General features: G+C 45.3%; 2 protein-coding genes across 7 annotated transcripts; one reads left to right on the top strand and one right to left on the bottom strand.

Moving 5' to 3' along the window:
• Positions 1-417: 417 nt before the first annotated feature.
• On the bottom strand, positions 418-6,720 carry rhbdd1 (rhomboid domain containing 1). Of its 4 annotated transcripts, none has more exons than XM_040187972.2 (8): positions 5,360-6,720; positions 4,786-4,954; positions 4,286-4,565; positions 3,757-3,889; positions 3,349-3,437; positions 3,201-3,266; positions 1,842-1,982; positions 418-1,747 (listed from the first exon to the last, which is right to left on the bottom strand). In XM_040187972.2, exons 2-8 carry the CDS (start codon positions 4,936-4,938, stop codon positions 1,641-1,643), a joined length of 969 nt encoding a protein of 322 aa, XP_040043906.2. In that variant the 5' UTR covers positions 4,939-4,954; positions 5,360-6,720; the 3' UTR covers positions 418-1,640. The 4 variants fall into 4 exon arrangements, with proteins under 4 accessions (XP_040043906.2, XP_040043925.2, XP_040043929.2 ...); XM_040187991.2 differs by having other exon boundaries at positions 4,786-4,946; positions 5,360-5,655; XM_040187995.2 differs by having other exon boundaries at positions 1,842-1,931; positions 5,360-5,644.
• eml2 (EMAP like 2) lies at positions 6,710-26,096 on the top strand. Of its 3 annotated transcripts, none has more exons than XM_040177386.2 (22): positions 6,710-7,479; positions 13,013-13,243; positions 13,348-13,465; positions 13,658-13,759; positions 18,372-18,400; positions 18,949-19,078; positions 19,344-19,493; positions 19,733-19,802; positions 20,033-20,143; positions 20,256-20,351; positions 20,535-20,669; positions 20,780-20,879; positions 21,208-21,362; positions 21,464-21,589; positions 21,671-21,802; positions 21,945-22,012; positions 22,519-22,607; positions 22,683-22,780; positions 23,192-23,279; positions 23,771-23,866; positions 24,001-24,131; positions 24,749-26,096. In XM_040177386.2, the coding sequence occupies exons 1-22, from the start codon at positions 7,290-7,292 to the stop codon at positions 24,869-24,871; spliced, it is 2,568 nt and encodes an 855-aa protein (XP_040033320.2). In that variant the 5' UTR covers positions 6,710-7,289; the 3' UTR covers positions 24,872-26,096. The 3 variants fall into 3 exon arrangements, with proteins under 3 accessions (XP_040033320.2, XP_040033328.2, XP_040033336.2); XM_040177394.2 differs by lacking the exon at positions 6,710-7,479 and adding an exon at positions 10,440-10,674; XM_040177402.2 differs by lacking the exons at positions 6,710-7,479; positions 13,013-13,243; positions 13,348-13,465; positions 13,658-13,759 and adding an exon at positions 14,603-14,796.
• The last annotated feature ends 1,660 nt before the right edge of the window (positions 26,097-27,756 follow it).

The following is a 27,756-nucleotide window of genomic DNA, read 5'->3' as shown; positions in this document are numbered from 1 at the left end:
CATAACTGATGGTCACTCACTGACTTGTACAGATGTTTCTATTATTCCATAGTTACATTTGAATATTATTCTCATAATACAATATAAATTACCCCAAGTTGTAATTGTTTAGAGTAAAGTGAAAAAAATACAAAATCTGTTAAATTACTTTTTTACATTACATCATGTGTTATTGTAATGAAGTATTCCCATAGTTCTTATAAAAGTGCTATAAACAGATTATAAACACATTGTAAGTGTTTTAATAAATGCATTATAGACAAATGCCAGTGCAAGTGTTTTAACAATTTGTCTGCCACGTCGGCATATTTCTGTGAATATTAGTTGATAGTTGAGTGAGAGTAGAAAAGTATTATACATAGTACTTGAGTAAACAATAACTATCAAATGTTAAATAAGGAACATAACACAGGTCTGTATTGTTCCAACTTCTTTTATTATAATGTGGACATGCAGACGTTCATCAACAAGTAAAAAAATAGATCAACACGCAATATCCCCAGTTTTTATAAAGCGGAACGAGAAAATGTAAATACTCAGTATATCTTTGGAGCGGCGTTTAAATTGTGTCATTAGTCCGAGGAGTAAAGCTCTGAACATTCAAATCGCTGTTTAGCCCAATTTCATGACACTGACCCTCTGAACTGCCCAGCAAAACCGTAACAATGGTATAAAAATAACTATTTAGAATTGAAACACTGTGTAAGTGAATTCAATGAATCCAAACGGATTCAAGTCGCCAGAACATCTTGAAGCAGAATCGCCTTTCGACAGCAGACACACACGCACACGAACAGACAGAAAGACGTAAAACCACGACGGGCTTTTTGGAGCCCACGCCAGTTGACGGCTTGTTGGGTCTTAAGTCGTCCTACTTCCCATGATGCCTCAGGGCTTTAGGGGCTTCGTGACACCTGATGTGATCCACCAAGGCGGCATTCAACCTTAGTTATGATGTTTTGGTAATATCAGGGGAAAAAAAGAAGACGCATTCAGGTATTGCTGATATCAATCAATGAATAATTGCGCCCCAATTTAGAAAATCCAGGCTGTTTTCACAGCTTTTTTTCACGACCACACAACAAGAGGTGGAGACCAAAGGGCACTGGACGTATACCACATGTCCACACGTGTCATTTTTCCACTGGACTTAGCGGTGCGGGTCTGGATGTTGAAAAAGTGGTCTTTACCTGTTCTGAAAAAAACAATTTGAAACATAGCTTCATCTCTGAAGTCCATGTTTACTAATTCAAAGACAGGATTTTGATTCTACACCAGCAGGAACATGGATTTGTGAACGTGAAAATGTGATATTATGTCCTGTATCTATCTTACAAGTTCAAGCGGTGTGACAACAGCCAATCTGATGATCCCATTAACTTTCTTCTTAATTCCCCAATTGGAAGCCGCTTCTGCATCATCAGACACACCGAAACCCAACCTGCTCCGACGCCATTAAACTATTTAGTTCACAATCAAGTTCCAAAGCTAACATTCACTTCTGCTGAAGAGGCACAAGAGGCCACACAATAAAAAAGCTGTTTTAGTCTGTTGGTTGGACCTTGTCACGCCTCAGGAGAGAGCTCGTCTCTTGGCACCGACACCTTCTTCTCCTTCTTCTCCTCCGCTGCCCTGGCTGCTCAGCTGTCGAATCGCCTGAGTCTCCTCAACCTGACCTCCTCAGCGGTCGGCTCCTCAAAGGGGCGGAAACCATAAGGAGGGGGGGCACCTCTCTGGCCGCCTTGTCCTTCAAAATAAAACATTCTTAGATTCAGATACTTTTGACTTGAGCAGCCTTTTTTCTAAAGCGGCAGCCTCTACAATTCATTGCCACCACTGACCTCTGTCATGCAGGCTGTTTCTGATGGCCGCCTCTATCTGCTCCTCCTCCGTCAGTCCGCCTGTATAAGATGCTGCACGAGTCGTGTGATCTGGTGGAGCCGGGCGGTATCCCGAGTATCCTCCACCCGCGGTGCTGTAGCCTGCAGACACACACACACACACGTGGCATGAGTATTCGAAAACACATGAAAAGTTTGCGGCTGTTGTCTCCTCAAGTCCTGTTATTGTCAACAAATTTGCAAAGCGGGAAAACGCCGAAAGATGTATATTTAATACAAAAAAATGACTGTCAAGCGGATGATTTCATGGTATCTTATAAAAGTAGAAGAGACAGAATAACGGATTTTGAACAGTCCGTCTTTCTCTTCTTTAAGAGAAGGAAGGTAGTAAGACAGCATTTGAAGAGTTTTCGAACACACCGGAGAGAATGACAGATTACAACCCCCATTCATTTCAATGGCCAATGCTATGCTAGCTAGGAAGGGGGGGGGAGCTTCACTCAGGTGTAGCTGCTGACATAGTCGCCATGGATACAGGACAGCGTAAAGGTAGTGAGTGTGTGTGTTGTTAGTTATTTTACCGCCACCTTCCTCTACGGTTTCTTTTTTCATAAAATGTCAAAAAAGTCAAAATTTTAAAAGTTGTATTAGAAATGTTTGCATGCATGTCTGCTTGTGAAAGGATACATACTGTTAAATTAACCACAAATTTCCAGTTAATTCCCGTATGTTCCTGTGGAAAGTTTCCAACTTTCCATATTCACGGAATTTTGCTACCCTAGTGATGGGGCACTTAAAATTTGCCTCAGAGGGCTCTACAGTCTGTACACATGCCACATCCTGTCATGAAACCCTCACATCGGGACAGGACAAACAGCAGAGAGGAATCCGTCTCTCGGGATGGACAGACTGCGATGGGTGTCTGATAAATATGCGTTCATGATTCTCTCCTGCTCGTCAGCGGAGAAAAAAAGAGGCTCTTCCTTTGAGGTTATTTTCCGTTGTGCGGTTACAAAAACCTGGTTTCGGTGATCAAAAGCTCCCCAATTTTCAAGAAGGACGCGCGCACAATCATTCTGATGACTGACGTCTGGTTTGAATTAACGAGGTTGTTTGAGTGCAGATCCGCCTTTGAAGAACCGAGATAGCCTGACTTCAATCATCGGGTTAATTTGAGCTGGCATACTTTGTTTGACTTAGGACAAGGAGCATTCCCCTGAATAGTCTCTCGAAATCTCTCATCGGGTCACAGCCCCTACACCCCTCCGCCATTGTCATTTTACTGTGATCAAGCAAACAGTACTACACAATCGAAGATCCGTGTAGCAATTAAACAATTTAAAATTCTGGAATCAGGACCTGTAGTGCCTGAAGAGCGGTAGTACGCGTTGGCACGGGAGTTATATCCATTTGATGTTACAAACCCTGGTGAAAATGTAGGAAAGGAGACATTTTAAGTGTAAACATTGGGAAACTTGTGGGGCGAGGGAAACATTTAAATTCTGACCTGCACATGTCTTCATGACGGCCTTCAGCGGCCCAGCAGTGTACAGCAGGCCCACCAGGATGCCCGCCAGGTGACCGACAAAGGAGGTCCTGAAGAAGTGGAGCACAGATTAATTCCCAACTAATGGAACACTGCCTCCAGGTGGACACCTCTATTCATAGCATGTGGAAAAGGAAATATTAGCCTCTTCTAAACATCTGCTACATGATTTTTATTTTCTTGACAATATATATAAAGATCAGCTTCAATGTGTGTGAACTGGTGCGTGGGTTATCTCATTAAATACAGGAGGATTAACCCCGGCAGTGCTAGTGCCCTGCAAGGTGCACCATGGTGGTTTACACTTGCATTTCTGACCAAGGAATCCTGCTGAATTTTTAAAGCAATCACGTCCGATTGGTAACTCACCCAGGTGATGTTATGTGGATCAGCACAAGCTCTACCCAGCTGACATAGCGATTAGACACGGGGAAACCCATCACATAGGTCACACCTCCAGGATGGTAATGGTTATTTAGCACCTTCAGAGCAAACAGGACACCTAGAAACATCAAGACACAGTCATGAAGATTTATCAAAAGGGCAGGGTGGGGGATTTTTACCACTGTGACACTACAGCTTCACTGTATACATATTCACAGAATAAATATAAAAACTTTAAACAAATATCAGGAAACAAAAATGTTACACTGCTCAGCATAACTGGAAAGCCATGAAGACCAGCAGTCACATGACAGAAAGTCTGCCAATCTTCAAACAAACTGCAAGCTGCTGAACACCAGTCAGTCAGGTTGGAAGTAGAGGTTGGAAATATGTAAATAGTTCAAATTATCTTTGTGGATCTACACAGTTCCACGTTGTACCAGCAGACCTACATAAAACGTCTAATCGTTTAAATGATTACAGGTCTTGGGGAGTTTTGTAGATCAGTCTGTACCTGAGAAGCCGACAGCACAGGCCATGCTGTAGGATTGGTCCTGGGTGAACTCCGTCAACAAGGCCTCCAACGCCAAATAGACCAGTCCGGTGATCAGAGAGAAGACTGACAGCAGGTAGAGGAACCAGGGCCCGCCCAGCCGGCGCTCCAGCGCGGCGCCTTTCCAGAGGAAGGACAGCATGTTGAAGTAGAGGTGCCAATCATCCACGTGGTGTAGCGGGGAGAGCAGAAGGCGGCGCCAGTCTTTGAACCAGTAGGCCTGCTGGACACTCACACAGGCCTACGGGTTGGATGCATAGTATTAGTCATATTGATACAAAGTACGTTAATTTCATATTGTACAATGCAGTGCTGCATGTCATTCTGTCATCAGCGTTTTAATTTATTGTGTTATTATATCCTCTGTGATACAAACAAAAGATAACCAGGAAGTTGTCCCATGAGATGAACCAGAAGAAGCAAATAGTATAGAAAGTATTATCTTTCTATTTTTGCAGTACCTGCATCAGTGGAGCTGCGGGGAACAGGTAAAGATACACATTGAGTCCCAGGACAGCTAGAGTGACTGGGGGGATGTGGTCCAGGCCCATCTGAAACACCTGGGAGGCGAGGAGCATCAAGCCCAGATGGGATCCCCGCTGTCGGTTCCGCATACTGAAAACTGAAAGACTGGGCAGATGAGAAGTGTGAGAAGAAAAGAAGCAGCATCAGAACATCAAATCATGGATATAATCAATGTAACGTTGTCATCAGTTAGCGGTTTATGGAGGTGGCACATTTACATAGATTTGGTGGCCGTGGGCTCAATACGAAAGTAAACTGACACAGGCGTTTCTGGATATACCGTGTGGTTGAACATAAATAAAAGAATATGGGGATATGCTTTAAAAAAGCTTCGTATAAAATATTTGAAAAAGGGTCAGAACACTGAGGTTTTAATAAACTAACGGAACGGTTTTAGCTACCTAATGTTAAATAGCTTCCCGGGAACAAGCTCAGTATTGGTAACGACAACCAGTCGCCTACCAAAGAAAACCTTTATCAAAACATCAACTTGACTTAAAATACACTTACTGTGAGTTCAGTCCGCTGTCCGGAAGCTCGCACGCGTTTTCCTCCTTCTGCGGTGCTTATGCTAATGCTAATGCTAGTATACCATTAGCGCTTTTGGATGGTTTCGAGCTTGTACACCAAGTCCGCTTCAAATGATTATAATATCAATATAGGTGTGTATTCATTTCCTCCACACGTCAGTAGAATGTGTTTCTTTATATTTTCTACTAGCCAGCGTTACCAGTGATGTTAAGCAAAAGTTTGTGGCGTTGCGTCAGCTGTCACGTGACAATAACAGATCTGCATGGCTGACGCATGCGCATTACGGATTTCCCTCTTTGGTGACTTGTCTCCAGCTATGGATGGTGTCCAGAGGAGTAAGTAGTAAGCCTTCATGTTGACCATAGTTTTTGACATTTACATCAGTATACAAGTCATCTTATAGTCTAAGACAATGTAGATCATTAGCGTTGTATATGTTTATTGTAAGGACCGATTCAGTTGGAAAAATAAAGTGATGACTATCATCACTAGCCGTGGAATCAAATCAACTGTAAGGTTTTTCTCTGTGATGTCAGCTTGTGTATGCTTGAGAAGGTCTCTATTTGTTTGATTGTTGAGACAGTAGAAAAACACATCATCACTGACATGCAATGCTACGAGGTTAATCACTAACGATAAACAGGTACTTCCTACATTTAATTTCTATGGATGTTTTTACATTTTACTGTACGCAGACTACCACAATGATTATCAGTAATGTTAAAACGTTAAGGTTCTTAGGTTTTTCTTCCATCCAATATGAATAAATGTTTGAAACACTGCAGTATACTACAGTAAAGTTCAATGTATATATATAATATATATATGTATGTAATCTAATGTATATAATGTATGTATATATATGTATGTATGTATGCAAAACTGCCTGAAGCAGCTATTTGTGTACTACGTAAACCTAAGAACCTTAACATTTTAACATTACTGAGGTATGAAAGGTTGATAACCATTGTGGTATATATATACATACATACACACAACTATCTGTATAGGATTTTTACTTCAAAAGATAACACCCCAAAAAGCGGGGCTGTCATATTTGGTTGTTCAAATACGTTATAATGGAGCGTTTTAAATGCGGAATGAAATCCCGTTTCCGGTAGAGGGGTTTAACCTCCCACTTTGCCTAAATAGTCTTTGGCATCAATTACTAACACGTGTGTTGCACACCGTCTGTCAATGAATTATTGAGGAAGCCACGCCGGCACTGGGATCACCTTTCTCTCGAGGGGAAGTTAATCTTCAAACATGCATGAAGGGCAGCTTCGGTTTGTCAACGTACAAAAACTACAATTTGAACACAACAGTTAAATTAACCCCCCCCCCCCCCCCCCCCCAGTGATCAGGAGCTGAGCTAGCGGAGAGGCTGTTGCTATAGTAACAACGGTACGCACGGCAGTCACGTATTCACGATTCAGTCACGATTTTTACCGGAAAATGACGATGTCTGGTCAAAATAAAAGTGCTTAGTTGTCAATACATAAGCTAATTAATACATCAACGAATACACATTTTACAAAAATACTACATAATTAAATACAGGCTTTGAGAGAGTGAGGCTGCTATTTGATTTGTAGCCTAGTTTCAATGGATACCTCAAAAAAATCCACGTTCTCTTTTGTATGTTCCGTGAAGCTGTAGGTATGGTCTATGTATTTGACACCCGACATTAAAATGTTATCCAAATTATATTTGAGCGCACATACTTAAGGACCCTCTTTAAAAAATAAGTGGCGCCCGTCGCCATTATTCTTATTTTGAAAGTCACAACCGGAAGTTTGGTACATGCAGTGTGTAGCTTGACGCTAGCAGCGAAGCAGTAGCAGGAGACAGCAGGTTGCGGGGGGGGGGGGCAGCACCAGCAGGTAAAGGTGTATGTGTCTGTCCGTTTATGAACGAGGGGGGGAGACGGGAAGGGGAGAGACGGCGTGGAGAAGAGACGGAGAGGGAAAAGAAAAAGGAGGATAAAGGACGAGCCGGCCAGAAGGGAGGAATAAGAGGAGCGGGGATGTCGGAGAGGATATCATCGTGCGGGAGCCTGTATGACAGCACCAACCTGCTGCTACAGTACTGCAACAACGGTGAGAGCGCGCTGTGCTGCGTCCTGCTACACGGGCACGACTTGAGGAATCCACTGTGAATTTGTTTAGAAATGTGCACAATTACAGCCAGAAATGCATCGACAATGGGTGTTCTTTGGTTCTCAGGGGCTGTAGAAAGAAAGCGAGCGAAAATCCACCTGCTTAATCCAATTAGCCCGATTGGATACATTGTGTGAAATATCATTACAGCTACAGTACAGTCCATTTTTTGTCATCTTATATTCTTGCAATGCACACTTGATTAAAAAAAATCTGTCCTTTTATTTTATTTTTCTAAATATATATAAATATATGTATATATATATTATATATATGTGTGTTTTATTTTATTTTCACCACATTTAGGCTTGGGTTGTAGTATTTCTGATGATATTTAAGGGGTTACAGCTTAAATTACATCTCCGCTGACATATCTGGTTTATTAACTCATCAGGAACCTTTTTGCTGAGAATGTGCACCGTGTTGTGATCACAACATGGCCCATTTCCTGCTTTGAAATACTTGACGCTCTCTCATGGCCTTTTGGCCGCCTTCATATGTGCTGCTCTTTAGTCGCCATATCACATTCTGCTTTACAAATATCATGCAAATGCTCTGCGGACGACAGCGGGCTGATAATGAAGTCTAATGAACATTATTTTTAATAATTTAAAGATCTAACTGAATGCATGCAAACCGATGCCGGGATCCCACAGAGACCAGACTGCCATATTGAGCAACAGGTGCAGAGACAGCGAGGGGGTCACGGGAGTCTGTCCACGATGTAACACGTGGCACTCAGACTCCTCGGAGAGGGTTGTCGTCCACACGCTCTAGCAGCCCCCGGGTGTCAGGAACAACGTCAGACAAACGCACGAGTCGTGCGTTTAATCAGGGAGCTTATGAGATATTTATAAGAATCTTTAGTTAGTTGACGGCTGGTCCTGCAGCGGAGGAACCGTCACCCTTAATTCTGCCCGGTGGTTTAGTTGAGCTGTTCAGAGAACGAGTACCTCAGGAAAGGTCCTCACAAGTATAGGATAAGAGGCCGGTATGCTTGTTTGCTGACATTTACAGAAGGTATTTTGAGGCGTTCCTCAACTGGGAGGTCAGAGGTCAATCTCTCCGGAGCCGACAGAGATTCAATGTCTTATCCGTCTAATGCGCGGTGGAAGGCTCAAGAGTACGCAGGTTTCACCAGTGTTTTACAGGCTCCATTTCACGTGAAAATGAACCGATGTATCCACCCATGGTGCAACCGCTCGTATGCATTTTTGGGGCCAAAAGAACTTTGCCAAAAAAGTGGCATCTGGCCCTTAAAGATCTGGATGACAATGGGGATTTTTTTGTGACTCAGAAAAGACATTTACCAAAAGTGCTGAAGTCGCTGCTTAAGCGAAGGACCTTGTGAAGTCCACCCCCGACCTGGGAACAGGATGGGGATCGACCAACTTCCCCTCTTCCTTTTTTTATTGTGGTGCTTGTGTCCGACTTTCCCCCCCCTGTGCCATCTGCCCTCTCGTTGTAACCAGAGATACTCTGCATCGGCCACCTGTTCTCACATCTTGAACAAATACTCTCCGCGTTGTCCATTTTTATAGTTTTCTATTGTCGTACTGAGCTCAGGTGCAGTGTTGCAGGTTTTATGAATATGAGGGGGAATAAACGACTGTTATCTGAATGCTCCCTAAACTCCACAAGCAGCATACAAGAAACCCATTACACCTGTGTGAAACCACTCATGCTTTAGGAGCGAAGGACCCCTTACAAGATGGAGTATAAAGCCTTTTCTTCTGTGCCTGCAGGATGCTTGAGCTGTCATAGGTGCTTCCCAGCTCTCTCTCGCTCTCTCGCTCTGCAGTTTTGTGTTTCACTCTCTAATTTCTAATTGAATCGAGTGGCCAGCAGGGCGTGGAGAGTACTTAGTGCTCACAGCCACACAATTAAATTCAGGCAAAAAAGATGGAATTATTTTCTTAAAGCGATGTATGTTTCCGCCTGCTCAAAGTGAACTCTGTAAGCACACCCTGTAGCCCGATGACACCAGGAGGTCGTCCACGCTGAACAGTATCGTACTGTGTGGTCTGAGAGGACGGTGTTGCAGCAACGAGAGCTGCGCGCTGTAGTGCTGCACCGGTCTGGGATTTGCCAAATTTGCTGGCATTAAAAAAAAGAAAAGAGAACCTCATCACTTGGCTGAATGTGCTGCAGGAGTTCGCCTCACTCTGTGTTTATGATGCAGAAGAGAAACAAAAATTTAGTCATTCCAACATGTCTGTAAAGAGGATGTTGAAGGATGAGGGATTGTAGAATTTGATTATATGAGGAGCAATATAGTATTTTACTGTTTAGGTTAAAGGAAAAGACTGGTGTGATGTCTATTTTTCTTAAAATACAAAAATGTGTCAGTCTCTTGGTTCTAACAAAACATGTATATCTTAAAAAATCTGTAATGGTTTGTAATTTGTTTTTTGGGATTATTTTCACATGCGGATTAACCTTAATCTAGTTGTGGGAATTTGGGATTTAGTCAAAATGAATGGAAATGGTCACAAAGGGCCACGTCACCCAGGGCGACAGTGTTGTTAACAGTATTGGGACAACAGTGGAGCTCTTACAGGGGGAAAATATTTATGCCTGTTCAAAGTGAACTCTGGGCGTGTTCCACATGTTGTGTTTTGGTCTTTTTCCCAGAATTAGCTTTTAACGCAAAACAAATGAATAGAATATTACCCCATTTACCTCATCCCAACTCTCTGTAGAGGCCGTACAATAATACTTTGCGATGCTTTTGACGTTACTTGTGTGTGTCATTGATCCGGAGTCCGGCTCGGCAGCTCCTCTTCCTGGTGGTGCCTCGCTGTACAGATTCTGATGCAGTCTGTGTGTGTTTGTGGCCCGGCGCCAGGGTCCACCCCTTCCGCTAACAAGGGAGGAGGAGGAGGGGAAGTGAAGGAGGAGAAGATGGGGAAGGAGGAGGGGGTGATGGAGTGGTCCGGGAAGTGAGGGAGTGGTTGGTTGAGCGGGGCGCGTGTGTAAGAGGGCGAGCGAGAGATCACGGGAGGGGAGGGAGTGAGTCCAGAAAGCCTCTGGGGGGAAGAAGAGTGGACGAGCTGAGCGACCGTGCTGCAGACTGAGCGTCTGCTTTGGCCGACGGGAGGAGTGGCCGGGCCCTGAGCGCAGGCACCATGACAGGTAGGACGAGGCCGGGCTCCATCACTGCACTGCACCGGGAATGTTACAGCAGGCCGCAATGTTCTCACTGCCCCGCGCCGACCTCCCATTGTCCATCTCTCTCTCTCTTTTTCTCTGACAAGCCGCCCCATCCTCCCCTCTGCCCTCCACCATCCTCCCCTCTGCCCTCCACCATCCTCCCCTCTGCCCTCCACCATCCTCCCCTCTGCCCTTCCCCATCCTCATGTTCTTTTACTCTCGTCCCTCCAACTCCTCATCTCCAGTCGTGCTTCCTTGATTCTTTTATTCTCAAGTAACGCTAATATGAAAATGTAACATGTGCTACACGGAGGACTCCTCATGAACAACCACTCTGGAAGCAGCAAGCGGCCTCGTGTCAGCTGGGTTTAAGTATCATGCGACAGAAATGTCTGTCTGTGCTGGGATGGAGAGGGAAGTGTGTGTGTTCGCGCTTTGCCTGCTGCATATTAAATGGATGTGGCCTCATGGTCTATAAGGAGAATAATGGAGTGAGTGTGAATTGAAGGGCGGCTCTGCGGTGTTTTTTTTTTTTAACAGGTGTGCTGCCAGGAGAGAGGAGATGCAGGTGAACCCAGAAGGTTCCTGCACATCCCTCTTCTTTCTCTTCTCTGTTCAGTTCAACTCAAAGAATGAGTTGCAGCGCTGCAACTCAAACTAAATGTGCCGAAATGCATCCAAACGCAAGAAAGATCCAAGAGTTGCTAACGTGTACGCTAACCTGCTAATAGAAGGCATGTGACATTGTAAAGTTACATGGCTTTACAATGCCAAATGCCCCCCTCCCCTTCTGGCAGGTTGGAAAAAGAAGAACATGGTGGAGTTTTTGGCCTGGAGATGAATCGTTCTCCTCTGTTTGTCTCAGAGCAAGGCCTCTCTGTTCCCGCCTTCACGTCACCTCCTCCCACCAACAATCTGTGTCTCCCTCAGACAGTTGGTTTTATCTCTTTCTTTCAGCGTTTCTCCCTCGTGATCCGGCCTCCGCTGCATTCTACAACGAGAAAGAGATTTACTTTTCTGTTGTGTGAAACAAGTGCAACAAGGTGAACAGCGAAATCCCCCACGAGCTGAAACGAGAAGTATCTCTTCTCCTCGCATGAGAGTATGTTTTATCGGTCCCATAAACCACAAGAAAGGTTTCATCCTCGTACACCAGATAAAAGAGCAGAAGTGTAACAAAAGCAAAGGATGACGGAGGCGATCTGCTGATATGCAAATCTCCCTTCAGCTGGATGCAGGTTCACCTGAAGCTGGATTTCCCTTCAGGCCGGCTCTCATTTGACTGCAGGAAATGATACCGTTACAGTACCGCAGTGTCCTCTGTGCCGCCCCCCCCGCACCCGCTCCTCCAGACTAGGTTTTCAGGGCTAAAGTGATGCATGCTGGGAGCTGAAGCCGCTGAATCTACTGCGGTGCTCTTAGAAAAAAGTTTATACTTTAGACCGTTTCTGACGAGGACGTTCAAGGAGAAAGTTCATTTTTCTCTCTTTGGTTTGTGTGTGTGATGGCGCACGATTAGGCTTGAAAGAGACAAATAAAGTCAGATTTTTTATAGGGAGCTGGAATCAACAGCAGATTTTTGCCTGTTCTTTTGTAAATATGAATGTTTCCAGTCAGTGTTACAAGTAACACACTGCATGTATTCCCTTGCTCATTAAACATTTGCCAACTCAAATATTTCTGAACATTACAAACCTGTATTGTCATCGACATTACTCGGTCCACAACTTATCCTTTCATCATTTTGAGCAAACCTACTTCGAGATCCCACAGGGCTCCTTTTTAATCTTCATGCATGCAGATGTGACGCATAAGGACAAAGCTTTGTGTCTCTGTCTCCGGCTGTGTTTGCAGCCCTCTCTCTCTCTTATTTCTCTTCTCTCCCGTACAAAGCGTCCTCACAACCAGGCCACTGTGTTTGCTAACCTTTGCTCACATCACACACAGTCTAAATTATTCTATAAAGCCGCTCTAATGCCAACTGAGAACTTCCAGACCGTTGTTCACAGAGCAACAGCAGGGATCAGTGAGACTCCCCCGAAGCAGCAGCTTGTGTTTGTGGTCAGAGAAATGAGCGACAAGTATCCAAGAAGCGGTTAGTCGTGGTTCTATTTTCTTTATTCCTGCAAAGTGCTCAGTGATGTTTTCTATCGGCACTGCAAGTCCATCACATCTAAAAAGAAACAAAAATCCCAGTAAATTCCCACTGTTATGAATAAAGACGCTGATGTCATGTGCTTCTACCACTCCATGTTGGACCTTCCCGTCATGTCCCATCGGCTCAGATCTAACCCGAGAACCCTCTGTGCCCCTGGTCCAGATGACACGGTGTCTGCTGGCAGCAACATGGACATGGAGGACCGGGTCTCCCACCTGGAGCAGAAGCTGCAGCTGCAGGAGGACGAGATCCAGCTGCTGAAGGCAGCCCTGGCCGACGCCCTGCGCCGCCTGGGCTGCTGCGAGGAGCAGAGCCTGGGGGGGCAACGCGTGGGCGTCCGCGCCGCCGGGAGGAGACCTCCGGCCACCGCGACATCGGCACCGGCTACCAAGGGTAAGCAAGGTGACCGACCAATAGAGAGGCCTCTCCCCCGCTAGTTGGGCTCTTGTATGATTTCAGCGCATGCTGGAGCTCATAACAGCGCGTTCCCTTTTCAGCGCGTCCGCTCCTGCAGGCGCTCCCCTCCAGACCGCTGAGCAACGGCTACGTCCAGCAGAAGCGCCTCCTCTCCTCCCCTTCCTCGCCTAAAAGGGAGGTGCTGCAGTCCATTAAGAGGTACCAAACGAAACCCATCATGTTGCGTAAATGACTAGCGAGTCCTGTGTCATCCCAAGATTATTAAACCTTCACAATTGCCTCACATTTTATTTTTCCTTGTCCCTCACCCCAGTTTGCGCAGGGAAATGCTAAAGTTAGGTTTGAAATGTCAGGACACCGATTTTTCCCCCTCGCCTCTTCTCTCTCCAGGAAGAGCATGTCCACAGAGCGCCTCACCCTGGTGAGAAGAGAGTTGGGAGCGGAGAGTCGGAGTCGAACCACCTCCTCCAGCAGCTCCTCTGGAGGCAAAAGGTAGCGTCCCGCCGAGCGCCGTCCCACTGTGTTTCTAGACCTGTGAACCTTCTCACTACCTGATACGTTTCCATGACAACAAACTCCTCCTTCTGCCTCACAACCGGCTCAGAGAAGATGCTTGTGCATCGCACGGCTGTGGAGGAGGTCAATGGGGTCACATTAGATTGTTATGACATGTTATTTCAGGTATTAGATATGGTGAAATGTCTTCTCCAGGCTCCTCCCTCTGACAGACAATACGCTGTTAAATACATCCTCACCCATATCCTCCTCACTCATTTTGGGGATGCCATTTTGTAAAAATATCTATCTTGCAAAACAAGCAAAAGGAAGGTCCAGGAAGGTCTAGTTCCAGAAATCAAAGAGGAAATGAAAAACGTGTAGTTCTCGCTTGCATCCGACCACGTCACCCTCGTGTCTGATATGTCGGCCCTGGATCCCTGGATGCTGCAAGAACGGCACGGGAGGTTTTGTATTCACCGCCCGTCGCTATGAGAACTTGTGCTTCAGCTGTTTGGATACAAACCCGCTTCATCAGCGTCTGTCACAGTCGGCTCTTCAGTGGGCCACCGTGGAGATGTCCCCATGAATTAGGTAGTACAGCTGAGAGTCCATTGATCTTTGTGAGGCGTCAGCCGCGAGCCTGATCAACACCGTCGCATGGGGTGAAGTGAACACACGCAGGTCACGCATGTCGGCTACAAACAAACCCAAAAGAGTTTATCTTTTAGATGTTATACTCTCACGTTCATTCGCTTCTTCTTTCATTTTCCATTCTTCATTCTCTCTGTCGCTCTCCTTCTGCTGATGGATCAGATTTCAAACAGGGGTTGGTAGAGGGGGCGTGGTCACCAGTGTGAGGGGGGCGGGTCACGGGGGGCGCCCTTCTGATTGGATGCCGGGTCGCCACCAGGCCGAGCTAAAAGTTTGCCCGTGAAGGAGGAAGTGTCCGTGCTGCTGGAGCTGTTGTGCAGGACGTCACTCCGCCGTTAACCGTAACGGAAAAAGCTCGCGGCCATGAAGAGATCGTCCAGGTAAATGGTCTTTAATGGATAATCGGTGCTGGTCTGAGATACTGATGAAGCCTTTTTGTATATGAGGAAGTGTAGTAGGTGTTTTCTGGACGATAATATGCAACAAAAAAAAATGCATTTGCTGCTTTAAAGTCAACCGGATGAATCTGAATAAAAGTTTGGAAAAGTGCGCATTCACGCCTCACCATCTTTACGTCTTGTTATCTAACATTATGTCGGTGAAAGCCGGTTTCCTGCTCGGTGGATGTGAGGAAGTCGGGTCTGTTTGGTGAAGCGCTGTTGTCACGCACACCGCTTGGTGTGGTGTCTGCAAGGTGGGGGCCAGGGAGGGGCCGCAGGGTCAGGTTCCCAATGCTTCCAACAATGAAGCGTTACGGGACTTGTACCGTCGGGTGCTTGAACTCCCAACAATTGAAAAGTCGTTTTCCGTTTTCTGAAGTGGTTCTCTAACTGAAGAAGCATCACATGATGTTGAGAGGGGGGGTTGTGGTCCTCTTTAATGTCATCAGTGGCTCTCTGGGCTTCTAATGATGTGGAATAAACATGTTGCTTTCTGTCTGCTCATGAAACTCACACACACACACACACACACTCCGCATGAGTAAATGTGCAGTGACAGTAGACCAGTCGCACTCAGCACTTCTGTCGGTAGAGCGATTGTCCTGTTGGAGCGGACTGATCCAGCTAGACCGGTTCCTGCTTTGGTACCACAGTTTAAAGTTGGACGGGGAAAAGCGTTCCCTCGTTTTTATTAAGCTTTTTTTTGTTTGTTTTAAATATGTTTTCCAAAGGCGTTGTAATTAACTCATGTTTTTTTAATATGGTGGAACACCCTGCAGCACTGCGGATGCTGATGGGTGGGGTGGGTGCAGCCATGACGGATGTTCCAATTACCAATACTGCTCCGCTTGCAAAAACTAATATTGATTGGATTTGCTGTTTAACATCAAACAAGCATAAAGACTATGTCCCTGCAGAGAAGCATTTTGTCTCTCTAAAAACAGTTTAACATACCGCTGCCTACACTTCAATGTAGATGTAGTGTTCAGGATAGAGATTCCGGTACCAAGTTGAGTAGTGATATGCAGTTTTGCATCTGAATGTCTTAAGACAATGCATACAGGAGAGATTTTCATCCTGTTCAATTAAATGACTACATAGGGCTACAGGTATATTCATATATGCACTATCATGACCTTTGTAAAGTAGTATGTTTTATCAGCGAGCATAAACTACATTGTCATTGTCAAATCCTGATAAAGGAAAAGATCTGCGTCAATTTCTTTTTCTGCTCTTCGCTACAATAACTGAGTGGATGAGTCATTGCAAGAGGAAGCTCAAAGTGTCTATTAGCGCATCGTTCTCCAGTGAGTGACGCTTATCAAACTCACTTGTTTCCATTAAGACAACGTCCACCACCGCAGTAGTTCAGTCAGAATGGACCAGGAAATGGACGCACACGTGACTGCCCCCCCCCCTCCCCCATTCCCACAGGTCCTAGAAGCTGCTTCATAACAACGTCCATCACTGCAGCAAAGTGCTTCATGCGACTGGGAGCTTCTGATCAGCCACTACTATAACTGAGCTTGTTATGAAATATGTCAAATGTTATTTCTCCAGGCAGGCTGAAAAGTGGAGTGAATGCTTCACCCTCCTCTGGTTGTGAAAAAGACCATATTCACTTAATTGATTACCTCTGGAACCATAAACTCATGCTTAGTCTCTAGTAACACCCTACTTCAATACAGCGTGATGTTTATTTTAGTAAAGGATCTATTTTGAGTCCAATAGACCATAAAGCAGAGGTTGCTCTGCTGCGCTGCAGGAAGGGTTAATGTAGAGAAGCCACATTAATCCCCGTTTCTATCTGTAGTTGCTGCTCACACTCGTTAATAAGCCTCTCAGGGGACCCTGGGGGCTCTCTGCTGCTTCACACAAAGCCCAACCGGTCCGAGTGGCAGAGGAACAGTCCACTCGGAGCGGCGTGTTAATGAGGGGCCTGTTTGTGCGTTCCCTCTCCACGGAAACCTGGTGACCGGGGCTGCAGACGCATGGGTTTGCACATCCACAGTTATTCCCTCTGTCCGACCGCCAGCTTCCCAGAATGCCTCTGCACTAATTACTGGCTCCGAACATTGTTCTCTTTGGTTCGGACGGTGCCACGCCTCATCTTGCTTGCAGAACACACATCATTCAAAAGACAAACAGGCCTTTATGTGGTTACTTCAAAGCGGGACGTGCTGCCCCCCCGCCTGCCTTTCAGCTGCCCAGAGACACAGACACCAGTTATGTCATCAGAGGATTTTAATCTTTAGCTGCTGCGTGGAAAGACACAAAAACAAGCTCTGATCTTTCATGAGTAAATATTTTTGTCACTACCTGTTTCGCTATGAATACAGTAGACTTTTCATGACAAGTTTGGAGAGCGCCGATGCCTTTTTAAAATGTTTTTATTATTATTCTTTTACAGTTAAGGAAATGTGAACGGTAGACGCCCCGATGCAGCGCAAGCTCTGTTTACCTTTACAATGCGCCGTGTGTCGACTCTCAACGAAACCCTTTTCAGAGCTGATTTTTAAATGGTTTACCTCACTTCCTTTCCCCTGTTGCCGAGCAGCAAGTGGCAAGCCAGAAAGTTTCCTCATAGCAAGCTGGCTTTTACAGCTGTTGCCATGGTGATACCGACCTGTCATACGAAGTGGCGCTTTAGCATCCTGACAACGATCTGATTGGTTGACAGTCAGGCTGAGAGGTCAGCCGCCTCGGAGATGCTCAGCAGTTCTGATTGGCTGACGGACAGCTGACTCAGGAACAGCTGTTGCTCGGCTGCAAACTGATGAGGCAGCTGCAGGTCTCGATGACGCTCTAGTTCTGGATATTTGGATATTCTAAGTAGTTATCTGGTGTTCTGGTACAAGCGCGTGACTCTTCTCAGTCTCATCCCTCGTCTTTGCTCTGATGATCACTGTGCGTTTAACTGACACTGTGTCACCACCAATGTGTGCCTACGCAAATAACAGGACTTGCCGGTTTACTTTGTCTGCTGACTCCATCCAGAACGAGCTTCAACTGCTTCTTCTGTTGACATTAATGTTGATGAGTTGGCACTTTGATCGCTGTTTTGCTTCATCAAAGAAACAAGTGCCAAAAAGGTTGTGTTTTCTTTTTCTTTTCTTTTTTTTTTACTTCGGTTGATCTATCAACTGGTTGGAACCATTTGTTGTCTCAATTGTGATGCAGTGTTTGAACACTCCAGTTCATTTATAATTTACATGTTGGGTGTAAATGCTGACTCGGTGCACTGCAGCTCTCACACAGACAGACTTATTGTCCAGTTAATGGGAAACTGAGCGGTTAGAGCCCGTGTAGCAAAACCTATAAAATGGTGAATTATTCATGAACAGTTAATGGGAAATACATGTATATTCTGTATTTTAATGTACTTACTGGAAAATATTATTTTCCATCATGGATGAGAGCCAGACGTCCCAGAGACGTCCCAGAGAGCCAGACGTGTTGTATTTTCTCTGTGCTTATTAATTCACAGTATTATTTAATACTTTTTTCTTTTTCAGCAAAACCAAAGAATGCACCTTCAATGCAGGTAAGCAGAGGTGTGTGTGTGTGTGTGTGTGTGTCAATCTCCTCCTCCATTACTGTGACATTTTAATTAGCTCTGAAGAGGATGAGCAGCCTCTGATGTGTGAAACTCGATTGTCCTTGCAGAGCTATTGAATGTTCCCTTTGGGAAATATTGAACACCCATTAGAATTGATGACAAAAAAGTAGTAGAAAGTGAAGCACAACAAACTTTAGGCTCTGTTTGTATTTTCTGAAGCATCCGTATGAAGAGGCAGGGCTCAAGAGCAAAACGAAATGAACGCGTCAACAACTGCAGCTATTCAATCACCATAGAACCCCCCCCCCAGTGTTAAATGTTCTAGCAGAAATAAACTTGTTTTTAGTCCTGCCTAATGTGCAGTGCTGCATCATCCAACCCGCTTCTGGTGGCAGGTTCTTTAGAAACCTCCCGCAGACGACCTCCATAGCTTCATCAGTCTGATGCTCACTGATTGAAGGCTACTGAGCGATCAGCTCTGTAGACCCTGTGTATCGAATGTCCAACCATCATAACCCCCCTCTTCCCTCCAGAGGACAGCTACGTGCGGATGTTCCTCCGAGGACGTCCCGTCACCATGCACATCCCCGATCAGCAGAAGGAGAGCTACAGCCTCGACCTCAAGGTGCCGCTACCTGACCGCAAGCTCAAGCTGCAGTGGGTGTATCTTTTGGATGGCGGTGGGGGTGGGGGGTTCAGGCTTTAGAAACCTCCGGAATAGAGAATTGGAAAGACACTTTGATAAACAGCCAGTCCATTTTTTTATTAATAACTATTTGCCATCAAAATGAAATGTATAAAAATGATCCGCTCACGTGAGGTTTCCTGTTGTAGAGACCGTATTAGCTGAAAAAGCTACAGTCCGTTAGTCACCATAGCAAAAGAGCGTCTCAAATCGGAATATTGAATTAACCCATGCGCGGACCAGCTATGGCTACCGCGGACGGGACTGCCGCTCCAACCTCTACCTGCTGCCCACCGGAGAGATCGTCTACTTCAACGCCTCTGTGGTGGTGCTGTACAACACGGAGGAGCAGCAGCAGAGACACTACCTGGGCCACAACGATGACGTCAAATGGTGAGGGAGTGTGAAGCCAGTCGGGAGGAGCCTTAAACGTTGCATCCTCTCTACCGACCAGAAGGAGGATAATTCTTTTTAAATAATAATTATTTTAATGTGTGATGGCCACAGTGTGCGTATAGTAACAAATTAAAAACACTGTAAAAACTTAAAATAGAGTAAGATTTAAGTGAATGATGGGTTGGTCAGTTGGTTTTAAGAAGTTAAAGGAAGCAATCATATATTTCTCTCCCCAGCCTGAGTGTGCATCCTGACATGGTTACCATAGCAACGGGGCAAGTGGCTGGAAACTCTAAAGATGGAAAGGTACTGTGAAAGCCATCACGTCCTCTTTCACTGTTCACAGCTCAATTCTGACGGTCTATTTTAAAGCAGGTACACAAGTGCAAAAGAGAACCTACTGCAATATTTTAAATTCTAATTGTTGTAAATGGAAAACTTATCCGATTTAGGAGAGTGACTATCTCTTAATCTAATCCCATGTTTTTGCATTAGATGAGTTCCTCGGTCTGATCTTTTGTCTCCTGTCTGTTCAGCTGCAGGCACCTCATGTTCGCGTGTGGGACTCCGTGAGCCTCAACACGCTCCATGTGCTCGGGATGGGAGTGTTCGACAGAGCGGTCACCTGTGTTGCTTTCTCCAAGTCGGTAAGCCGCCGCCAATCCTCTTGTATGGCATTCACTTCCGACCGGAGTATTTTTATTACACGTATCACCTGTAACATTAAGAAGAACTCCTCGTTCTTTTCTCCCCTCTTAGAACGGCGGCACCTTCCTCTGCGCCGTGGACGATGCCAACGATCACATCCTGACTGTGTGGAACTGGCAGAAGGAGAAGCAGCTGGCTGACGTCAAGGTACCCCCCCCTCCTTCTGTTGGCCCTGACCCATGTGCACAGCTGTATCCTTATCTTATCTCCTGGTTCCAATGGATCTATGGATCACCAGCTTGCACACAAGTGGTTGCAATGTTCTAATTTCTTCTGAATAAATCTGGTGGAGACTCACGTTTGCAGCTTGACGCTTCCTGTCTCCTGCAGTGCTCCAACGACTCTGTGCTGGCCGCCGTGTTTCATCCCATGGACGCCAACCTGATTGTGACCTGTGGAAAATCCCACATCAACTTCTGGACCGTTGAAGGCAGTACTTTGACCAAGAGACAGGGCCTGTTCGAGGTACCGCCATCAGAACCACTCCTTCAAAAATGAGACCAGCAAAATACAGTTTACCAACATTAGCTAAAACACGCGCAGCAACATCTACCTGTCTGCGTCTCCTTCTCTAGAAACACGAGAAACCAAAGTACGTGCTGTGTGTGGCGTTCGCCGAGAACGGAGACGCCATCACCGGAGACTCCAGTGGAAACCTTTACGTCTGGGCCAAAGGTACAATGTGCTCCCCCACTCAAAGTAACTAGTTAGTTGGTTAGTAAGTAAGTAAGTAGTAGTAAAGGTTTTAGTGTCTCCCAGAATGTAGAATGGCAAAACAATGATTGGATGTTCTACTATATCCAGTTGTATTTGAAAGGATGCTAGCCAGCAATGCTCAAACAAGATCCTGACAGATCTACATGATTGGAAAAAATAAAACCAACTAGCAAATTACTGATCACGAGCATAACGGAACCATAAACACATTTGGTTGTTAAAGAGGGTCGTTCATCTCATCTCGACTCACGATCTGTTTCTGCTCCATGTGCGATCCTATTGGCAGGCGGCAGCCGCATCAGCCAGGTGGTGTCAGGGGCCCACGAGGGCGGGATTTTCTCTGTTTGCGTCCTGAAGGACGGCACCATGGTCTCCGGAGGAGGGAAGGACCGCAAGGTGGTGCTGTGGGACCACGACTACAAGAGAAAGGCAGAGATGGAGGTGAGGGAGACAAAGACGGAGCTTGTTTTTTCTTGGGGGCCTTTGGGGGGTTTGAAGGGAAGCATCCATCTTGATTGCGAGTGGGTCTGTTTGGCGTGCAGGTGGGTGAGCCGCTGGGACCAGTACGGGCACTGGCCGAAGGTAAACCGGGAGAACTCTTCGTAGGAACCACCAAGAATGCCATCATCAGAGCGGCCTTCCCCGACACATTAACTCCGATTGTACAGGTACACAAGTGATCATTTTGTTTCCAGTTGAAGGTGCGTCCAGTGGTTTTAACTCACCCATGCGGTTCTAATGTGCTGCAGGGTCACACGGATGAGCTGTGGGGTCTGGACGTCCATCCTTCCATGGAGCAGTTTGTCACCTGCTGCCAGGACAAACTGGTTCACCTCTGGGACGCCGTCTCCCATCAGCCCCTCTGGAGCAAGACCATTGAGGTGACTGGTAGCAGGACATGCATTGCGCTCTGCCTTTTCCCATTTCCCACATAGGAATGTAAAGCCCTGACAGCGTTAACAAAGAATGCAACAGCCCGTTAAACCAAACTGAATTAACTAATAATCTTCTTTTCTGCGTCAGGATCCAGGGAGGTGTGCAGGTTTCCATCCCAGCGGTGCTGTTCTGGCTGTGGGAACCATAACTGGAAGGTCGGGGCTTGTTTTAAAATTTTGAAACTAAACACTGAAGCCTCATTCCTACTGGACGGAAAAAACAAAACACTTGCACCCTTCAACACCTGCGTCCATCTGCAGTAATGGAAACAACACAGACTCGGGCGGGATGCATGTTTTGTCATCCTTTCCCAGTGGGATGCTCTGTGACGAGCGTTTAAGTGAATGAATCAACAGGGATTTGCATCATTTCTATAACTTTTTACTGTACAAAACATACAATTAACCTACTATGCTAATGAACACAACAATCTTCATTCAGACCCAACAGAACCGGAATACAACTAATCCTCAGTCTTTCCACTGTTCCAACATCACCAAATTTGGTTTGAGAGTTTCATAGACTGAATAAGTAAATCGATGAAAATAGCAAGTTATGGCCAAAGAAGATGTGCTCTCGTTTCCGCTTCACACTGTGTAAATATGAGCTGTTTGGACAAAGAAAATAGCAATTTGAAGACACGGCCTTGTGTGTGTTGCAGATGGTTGGTGCTGGACGCCGACACTCGGGATCTGGTTTCGATGCACACCGATGGAAACGAGATCATTTCCAACATCAAGTACTCTCCAGGTAAAACATGAGACACTGCTGGTGTCACCTGTCGTGTTTTACTGCGGGACTAACTCCGCCTCCTTGTGCCTCCAGACGGTAACTTCCTGGCTGTCGCTTCCCACGACAACTTTGTCTACATCTACGCAGTCACCGAGAGTGGCCGCAAGTACAGCCGCGTGGGGAAATGCACCGTGAGAACACCAACCTCAATTCTCATCTGTAGTCTGAAAGTGTGAAGCTCACCTAAAACAGTGGAAACTCTTATTTACAATGAATTAAGGGTCATTTTGTTTGACTTTACAATATGATCTGTACTTCCCGTCAATTTTTAAAGGAGTAATTCAACCCTCAAAATTACCATTTGTATCAATCATTATACAGCATGAGACTTTTGCTAAGTGTTTTGAATAAAAACAATTTAAAAAAAGGTTTACGGGAAGACTCTGCGGTAGAGTTGGCGGTAGGACGGGGTGAGTAATTGATCCTCAGATCGTCGTGTCGGGGTGACTGATTGCTTTGTTCTCCGAAATGGAGCTTTTGGATCAAAACCATCTTGCTTGTTGTGATCTCCGCCGCATAAACTTCTCTCCCCTTTTCCTCAGGGCCACTCGAGCTTCGTCACCCATCTGGACTGGTCAGTGGACAGCAAGCACCTCGTCACCAACTCAGGAGACTACGAGATCCTCTTCTGTAGGTCCTCCCTCGCGTCTCCGTTGGCACTCGCATGGATGTCTCTCTCATTGTGTCGCAGAGTAACGGAGTTTGCATCATTTGTCTTTAAAGGGTAAAGATAAATGATGCAAACTGCTTTTTGCAAAGGCGGACAAAATGTTTCTGCAACATTTTGAAACCCAGTGATGGCTTAAGCAAAAGACTTTCGCTTGGACAAAACCCTCCTAAGGCGATTGAAGCCGTGTGGAGTGAAAGTATGTCAAAGTGCCAGAAGAGAGAAGCTGCCGCTTTGCTGCACTTTGTGGTAGTCACATGCAGTGCTGGGTGCCTTTTTTTTCAGGGATTTCTGACCAATTTCATTAATTTTCAAGTGGTTTATTTTTCTAATTCTGCACCAAATCTTTAACAAATCAGTATAGTTGCTATTCATGACTAGAAAAACGTATAACGCACTGCTAAGCTAATCTCGTATTAAATCAAACCTAAACAACTCAAGACTTTCTTTCTAGGGGAGGCATCCAGTGGTAAACATGTGACCAACATGGACATCGTGCGCAACGAGCAGTGGGCCACTTCCACCTGCACTCTGAGCTTCAACACCTTCGGTAAGTTGTTACTCTTTTGATGGCGCACACGTAAGCTCTGTAGATAAAGTCCTGTTCAGTTCTGTTGTTGGGGGCGCGTCTCCGGCCTTGATTCTTGTCTTCATCACCCTTTTCTCTGACTCGACCTCCTGCAGGAGTCTGGCCGGACGGAGCGGACGGCACAGACATCAACGCGGTGTGCAGGTCACACAACGGATCCCTGCTGGCCTCCGCCGATGACTTTGGCAACGTGAACTTGTTCTCCTTCCCCTGCTCTCAACCAAGGGTCAGCCGTGTTCCCTCTCAGTGTTTGCACAACGCACAAATCTCGCCCAAGCCAACAGTTCACCTCTCGACTGTTTTTCAAATGTGCTCTGCGTCGTCACCTTTCAGTTATTCGGTTAAGCTTCCGGATTCGGCCGCGTTGAGATGAAGTTTGAATGAACACAGTGGCAGCTCAGCAGAATTGACTAAATACTGTATATTTTTCAAACAAGTTTTTCTTCTTTTTCTTTTTATAAGTTCAAGTTTTTAGCCACAGACATTTTAACTGGAGGTGTAAACTTAATGGTTAATTTCTAACGAGCTGCTGTTTGCACTGAATCTCAGACGTTTTAAATATTTGCAAATGCAAAAAAACACCTGTTATTGTACTTTATGTGACACAAAATGTGCGTGTGTCAAGCTCCATTGAAACTGATGCAGAAAGTAACAATACAAATAGTTGGACTATTATATTCTGTTCATTCACTTATCTGGAGGAAGAAATGTCCCAAAAAGCTACCGCCTCATTTATTACCCCTCCACGATATTGACAGTAAGGACGAGCGCTTGTGTACAGCAGCTCGACGTCGCCATGATGCTTCAGACTAATTCTGCCCTTTCCTGTGTTTCTCTGTGAAGGCTCCGAGTCACGAGGGCCGTGGCCACAGCAGTCACGTGACTAATGTTGCCTTTTTGCACGACGACAGTCACCTGCTCTCCACCGGTGGGAAAGACACCAGCATCCTGCAGTGGGCGGTGTAGGACCCCCATCCCCAAACAGGTGGGGGGTTGGGCAGCGTCCGGCCAACCTCTTCACTGTTCTATACTCCTGCACCACCAGGGGGCAGAATTTCCACTGTGCCTACGGGAAATAATAATAATAAAACACACACACACACAACTCCGATGTCCCACCGGTTGAAATGTATCATTGTAAAAGATGAAATATAATTTCATGTCCTTCTGCTTGGTAATAGAATGTAGAGATAATGACTTGTTCCCATGCAGGATGTAAATCTGTTCCCCCACAAAGACCATACAGCAAACCCGTGATTTAGCATTGGTACGAACCGTGCCTAAGCGGTATTTATCTTAACACCCTTTAACAGGAAACTCACCCATTTTAAAGGGACCAGGTGTTTTAGCTCCTTTATTAAATGTGCACTTCAGTTTAGTTGGATGCATGCGCCACTGTCACGGTTTATTTAAATTTTAGGGGTTTAATATTAACGGTTTACTGTTTCCAATAGATTTTCATACACCAAAATGCATGGAAACTAATATAAATGTTTCTATATTCATAAAATGGTACCCTGGTTTGCAAAATGGGGATGTAAAGTATTCCTGATTTGAAATACAAAGTAGGGTCGAAACTTGCGAAATCTCCTCCAATCTTGCGGGTGAGTGCGATAGATGAGCGTGCCCCACTCTTTCCTACAACTGAAACACCCAGAAAAACCCTCAAATGTAACAAACTTGTAAGGAAAGTTCAACAGAATCTAACGTCTACAACAGGTGTGATAGTCATTCAGCTTTTAGAGCGATGCATGCTCGGAAGATTCCTGAAATTGGTGGTATTACCACATTGTGTACTCTTACTGTAACTCCATTTCCTTGTCATCTTCTACGTGTACATTAATCAGCCTGATAATAAACTCCTATGGTGCAGATTGTGAGCAGTACAATCCACCCACACCCTCTAACCGAGGGCTGCTGTATTTCTGATTGTACTACTACCGCAGGTCACTGGATGGCGCTACAACGCAAGAGAATGAGCATTATGGCTGTCTGGTAAATGCTGTTAATGTTGCAAAAGGTCGTAGATTTATAAATATATTATGCAGTGTAACCGAGTGGCTGTGTCATTTTAATTAACTACCGATGATGGACGTTCGTATTGACCGAAGGGTGATGTGGTCTGCTGTGCTGTGAGCTTAAGCTGTGCTTTGCCTTCTGTTTTGTTAATAAAGTTTTTACCCAAGCACTACTCTGTGGCGGCGCTTTGTATTCCTTCACTGATTCAGTTAACATGCGTGAGGTGGTTCGAGGGAAGTTTGTGGCCACCGGTTGCTAATTTAAATACTTTAGGTCAGTGGGGTCAGTGACCCTGCAGCAAGCATTGAGTGGCTTTATCAAACCCCCCCATGCCGGCTGTGTTGAGCAGTGCACGCAGTTTTATAATGTGAGCCCTCCGGTTCCTTCAATAAATATCTCCGATTTGTCTTGTCACTGCAAATAACAATTCTGCAATGGGAGGCAAATCATGGGGGATAAATACCCGCTCTACTCTGACCTTCCATAGGAAATATACGGACATCAATTGCATTTCTCATAGAAGCCCGCTGACCAGAATGCAATGCGCTAAACTAAAACGCTCTCTCTCGCTCTTGCGCCCAGGCACAAGAGAGGCATTCTGGGAAACACCGGTATTACTAGTAGGGGAGGGCTCGTGTGAAAACGAGACAAAACGTTGGTTACAACACGTCGTCTTCATCAGCGTTAGTGGGGAGGCCGAGGAGGCTTTCTGTCCATGAGCACCTCCTTGGAAAAGAATGAGGCGCTGGAGATTTTGGACTCAAAACAACCTTGTGACCATATTTAATAGTTATTTTAAGAAACAGTACAGCCTAAACTAAAACCAACGCTCGTGTTTAGTAACCTTTTATTTTTGTTGTTCTACTCTAAAGAAATTAACAGTGTTTACATATGAGTTACTATACAAAATGAAAGACAAAAAGTACCCAGTGAGGCAACTGTAAATCAACCTTGATGTATACAGACTGATCGCAGCAGCACACAAAGCCAGTGGAAAGACACTCTGCTCTTGGCAGTTGAGGTAAGATGAAAATGTTTCAACGTAAGCAAATAGTGTCTTCAAAACAACTGTTTGTAATACGAGAGACTCACTGGATATTTCTATAAACAATATTTTTGTAATAAATAACATAAAATCAACTCAAATAAACCTTCAATAGACATTTTGTACCAGCACCATTTTTAATATGATTGCAAAGTATGTTTTCATTTGTATCTTTTGCTTAATGTCTTTTATGATCTATTTTGTGCTTCCTTACATAGACTTCCAGGGCCACTGCTTTTCTGTATTTCTGATCCTCTACTGCAGAAACAGAAACATGCATTTGTCACTGCAGCTTCCACGAACTTAACAGGAAGTACTCACAACATAAATATCACGAGGACAAAAGCACTTTCTCAAAGGAAGAGCCTGAGACATAGGATACACCAAACTTCAACACAATAAACATCGACCTTTAGGAAGAGGGTGACTCAGAGGACAGGGAGGCAGAGAACTAGGGCTTCCTCGAAGGACATTAACCTTATTTAAGGATGAAAGATGACCATGTTACTTTTTACGTTTTGGCACTCAGAAGGTAATTGAGGTCAATCTCTCCAAAAGGGCAGAGTCGTGCACAGCGCACGGAGTAACTGATGTTTGCTGTTTCATGGTCTCAATCGCTAGTTTCAATTATAGTATATTAATAGACCATAAGACACAAAAAAACGGAGCGTGCCTTCTGTAACGGACAGGTCGCTGCCGCTACCAAAGTCGTACACTATGTCACTTCAGTGGTTGCAAAAAGCAACATGGCGACGCCGAACTCGAGGCTTCAAACCAGCACGTCGCA

The sequence above is a fragment of the Gasterosteus aculeatus genome, chromosome 1 (genome assembly GCF_964276395.1).
Source record: "Gasterosteus aculeatus chromosome 1, fGasAcu3.hap1.1, whole genome shotgun sequence".
Classification (NCBI taxonomy): Eukaryota; Metazoa; Chordata; class Actinopteri; order Perciformes; family Gasterosteidae; genus Gasterosteus; species Gasterosteus aculeatus.
This window is presented reverse-complemented; position numbering and strand designations above follow the sequence as displayed.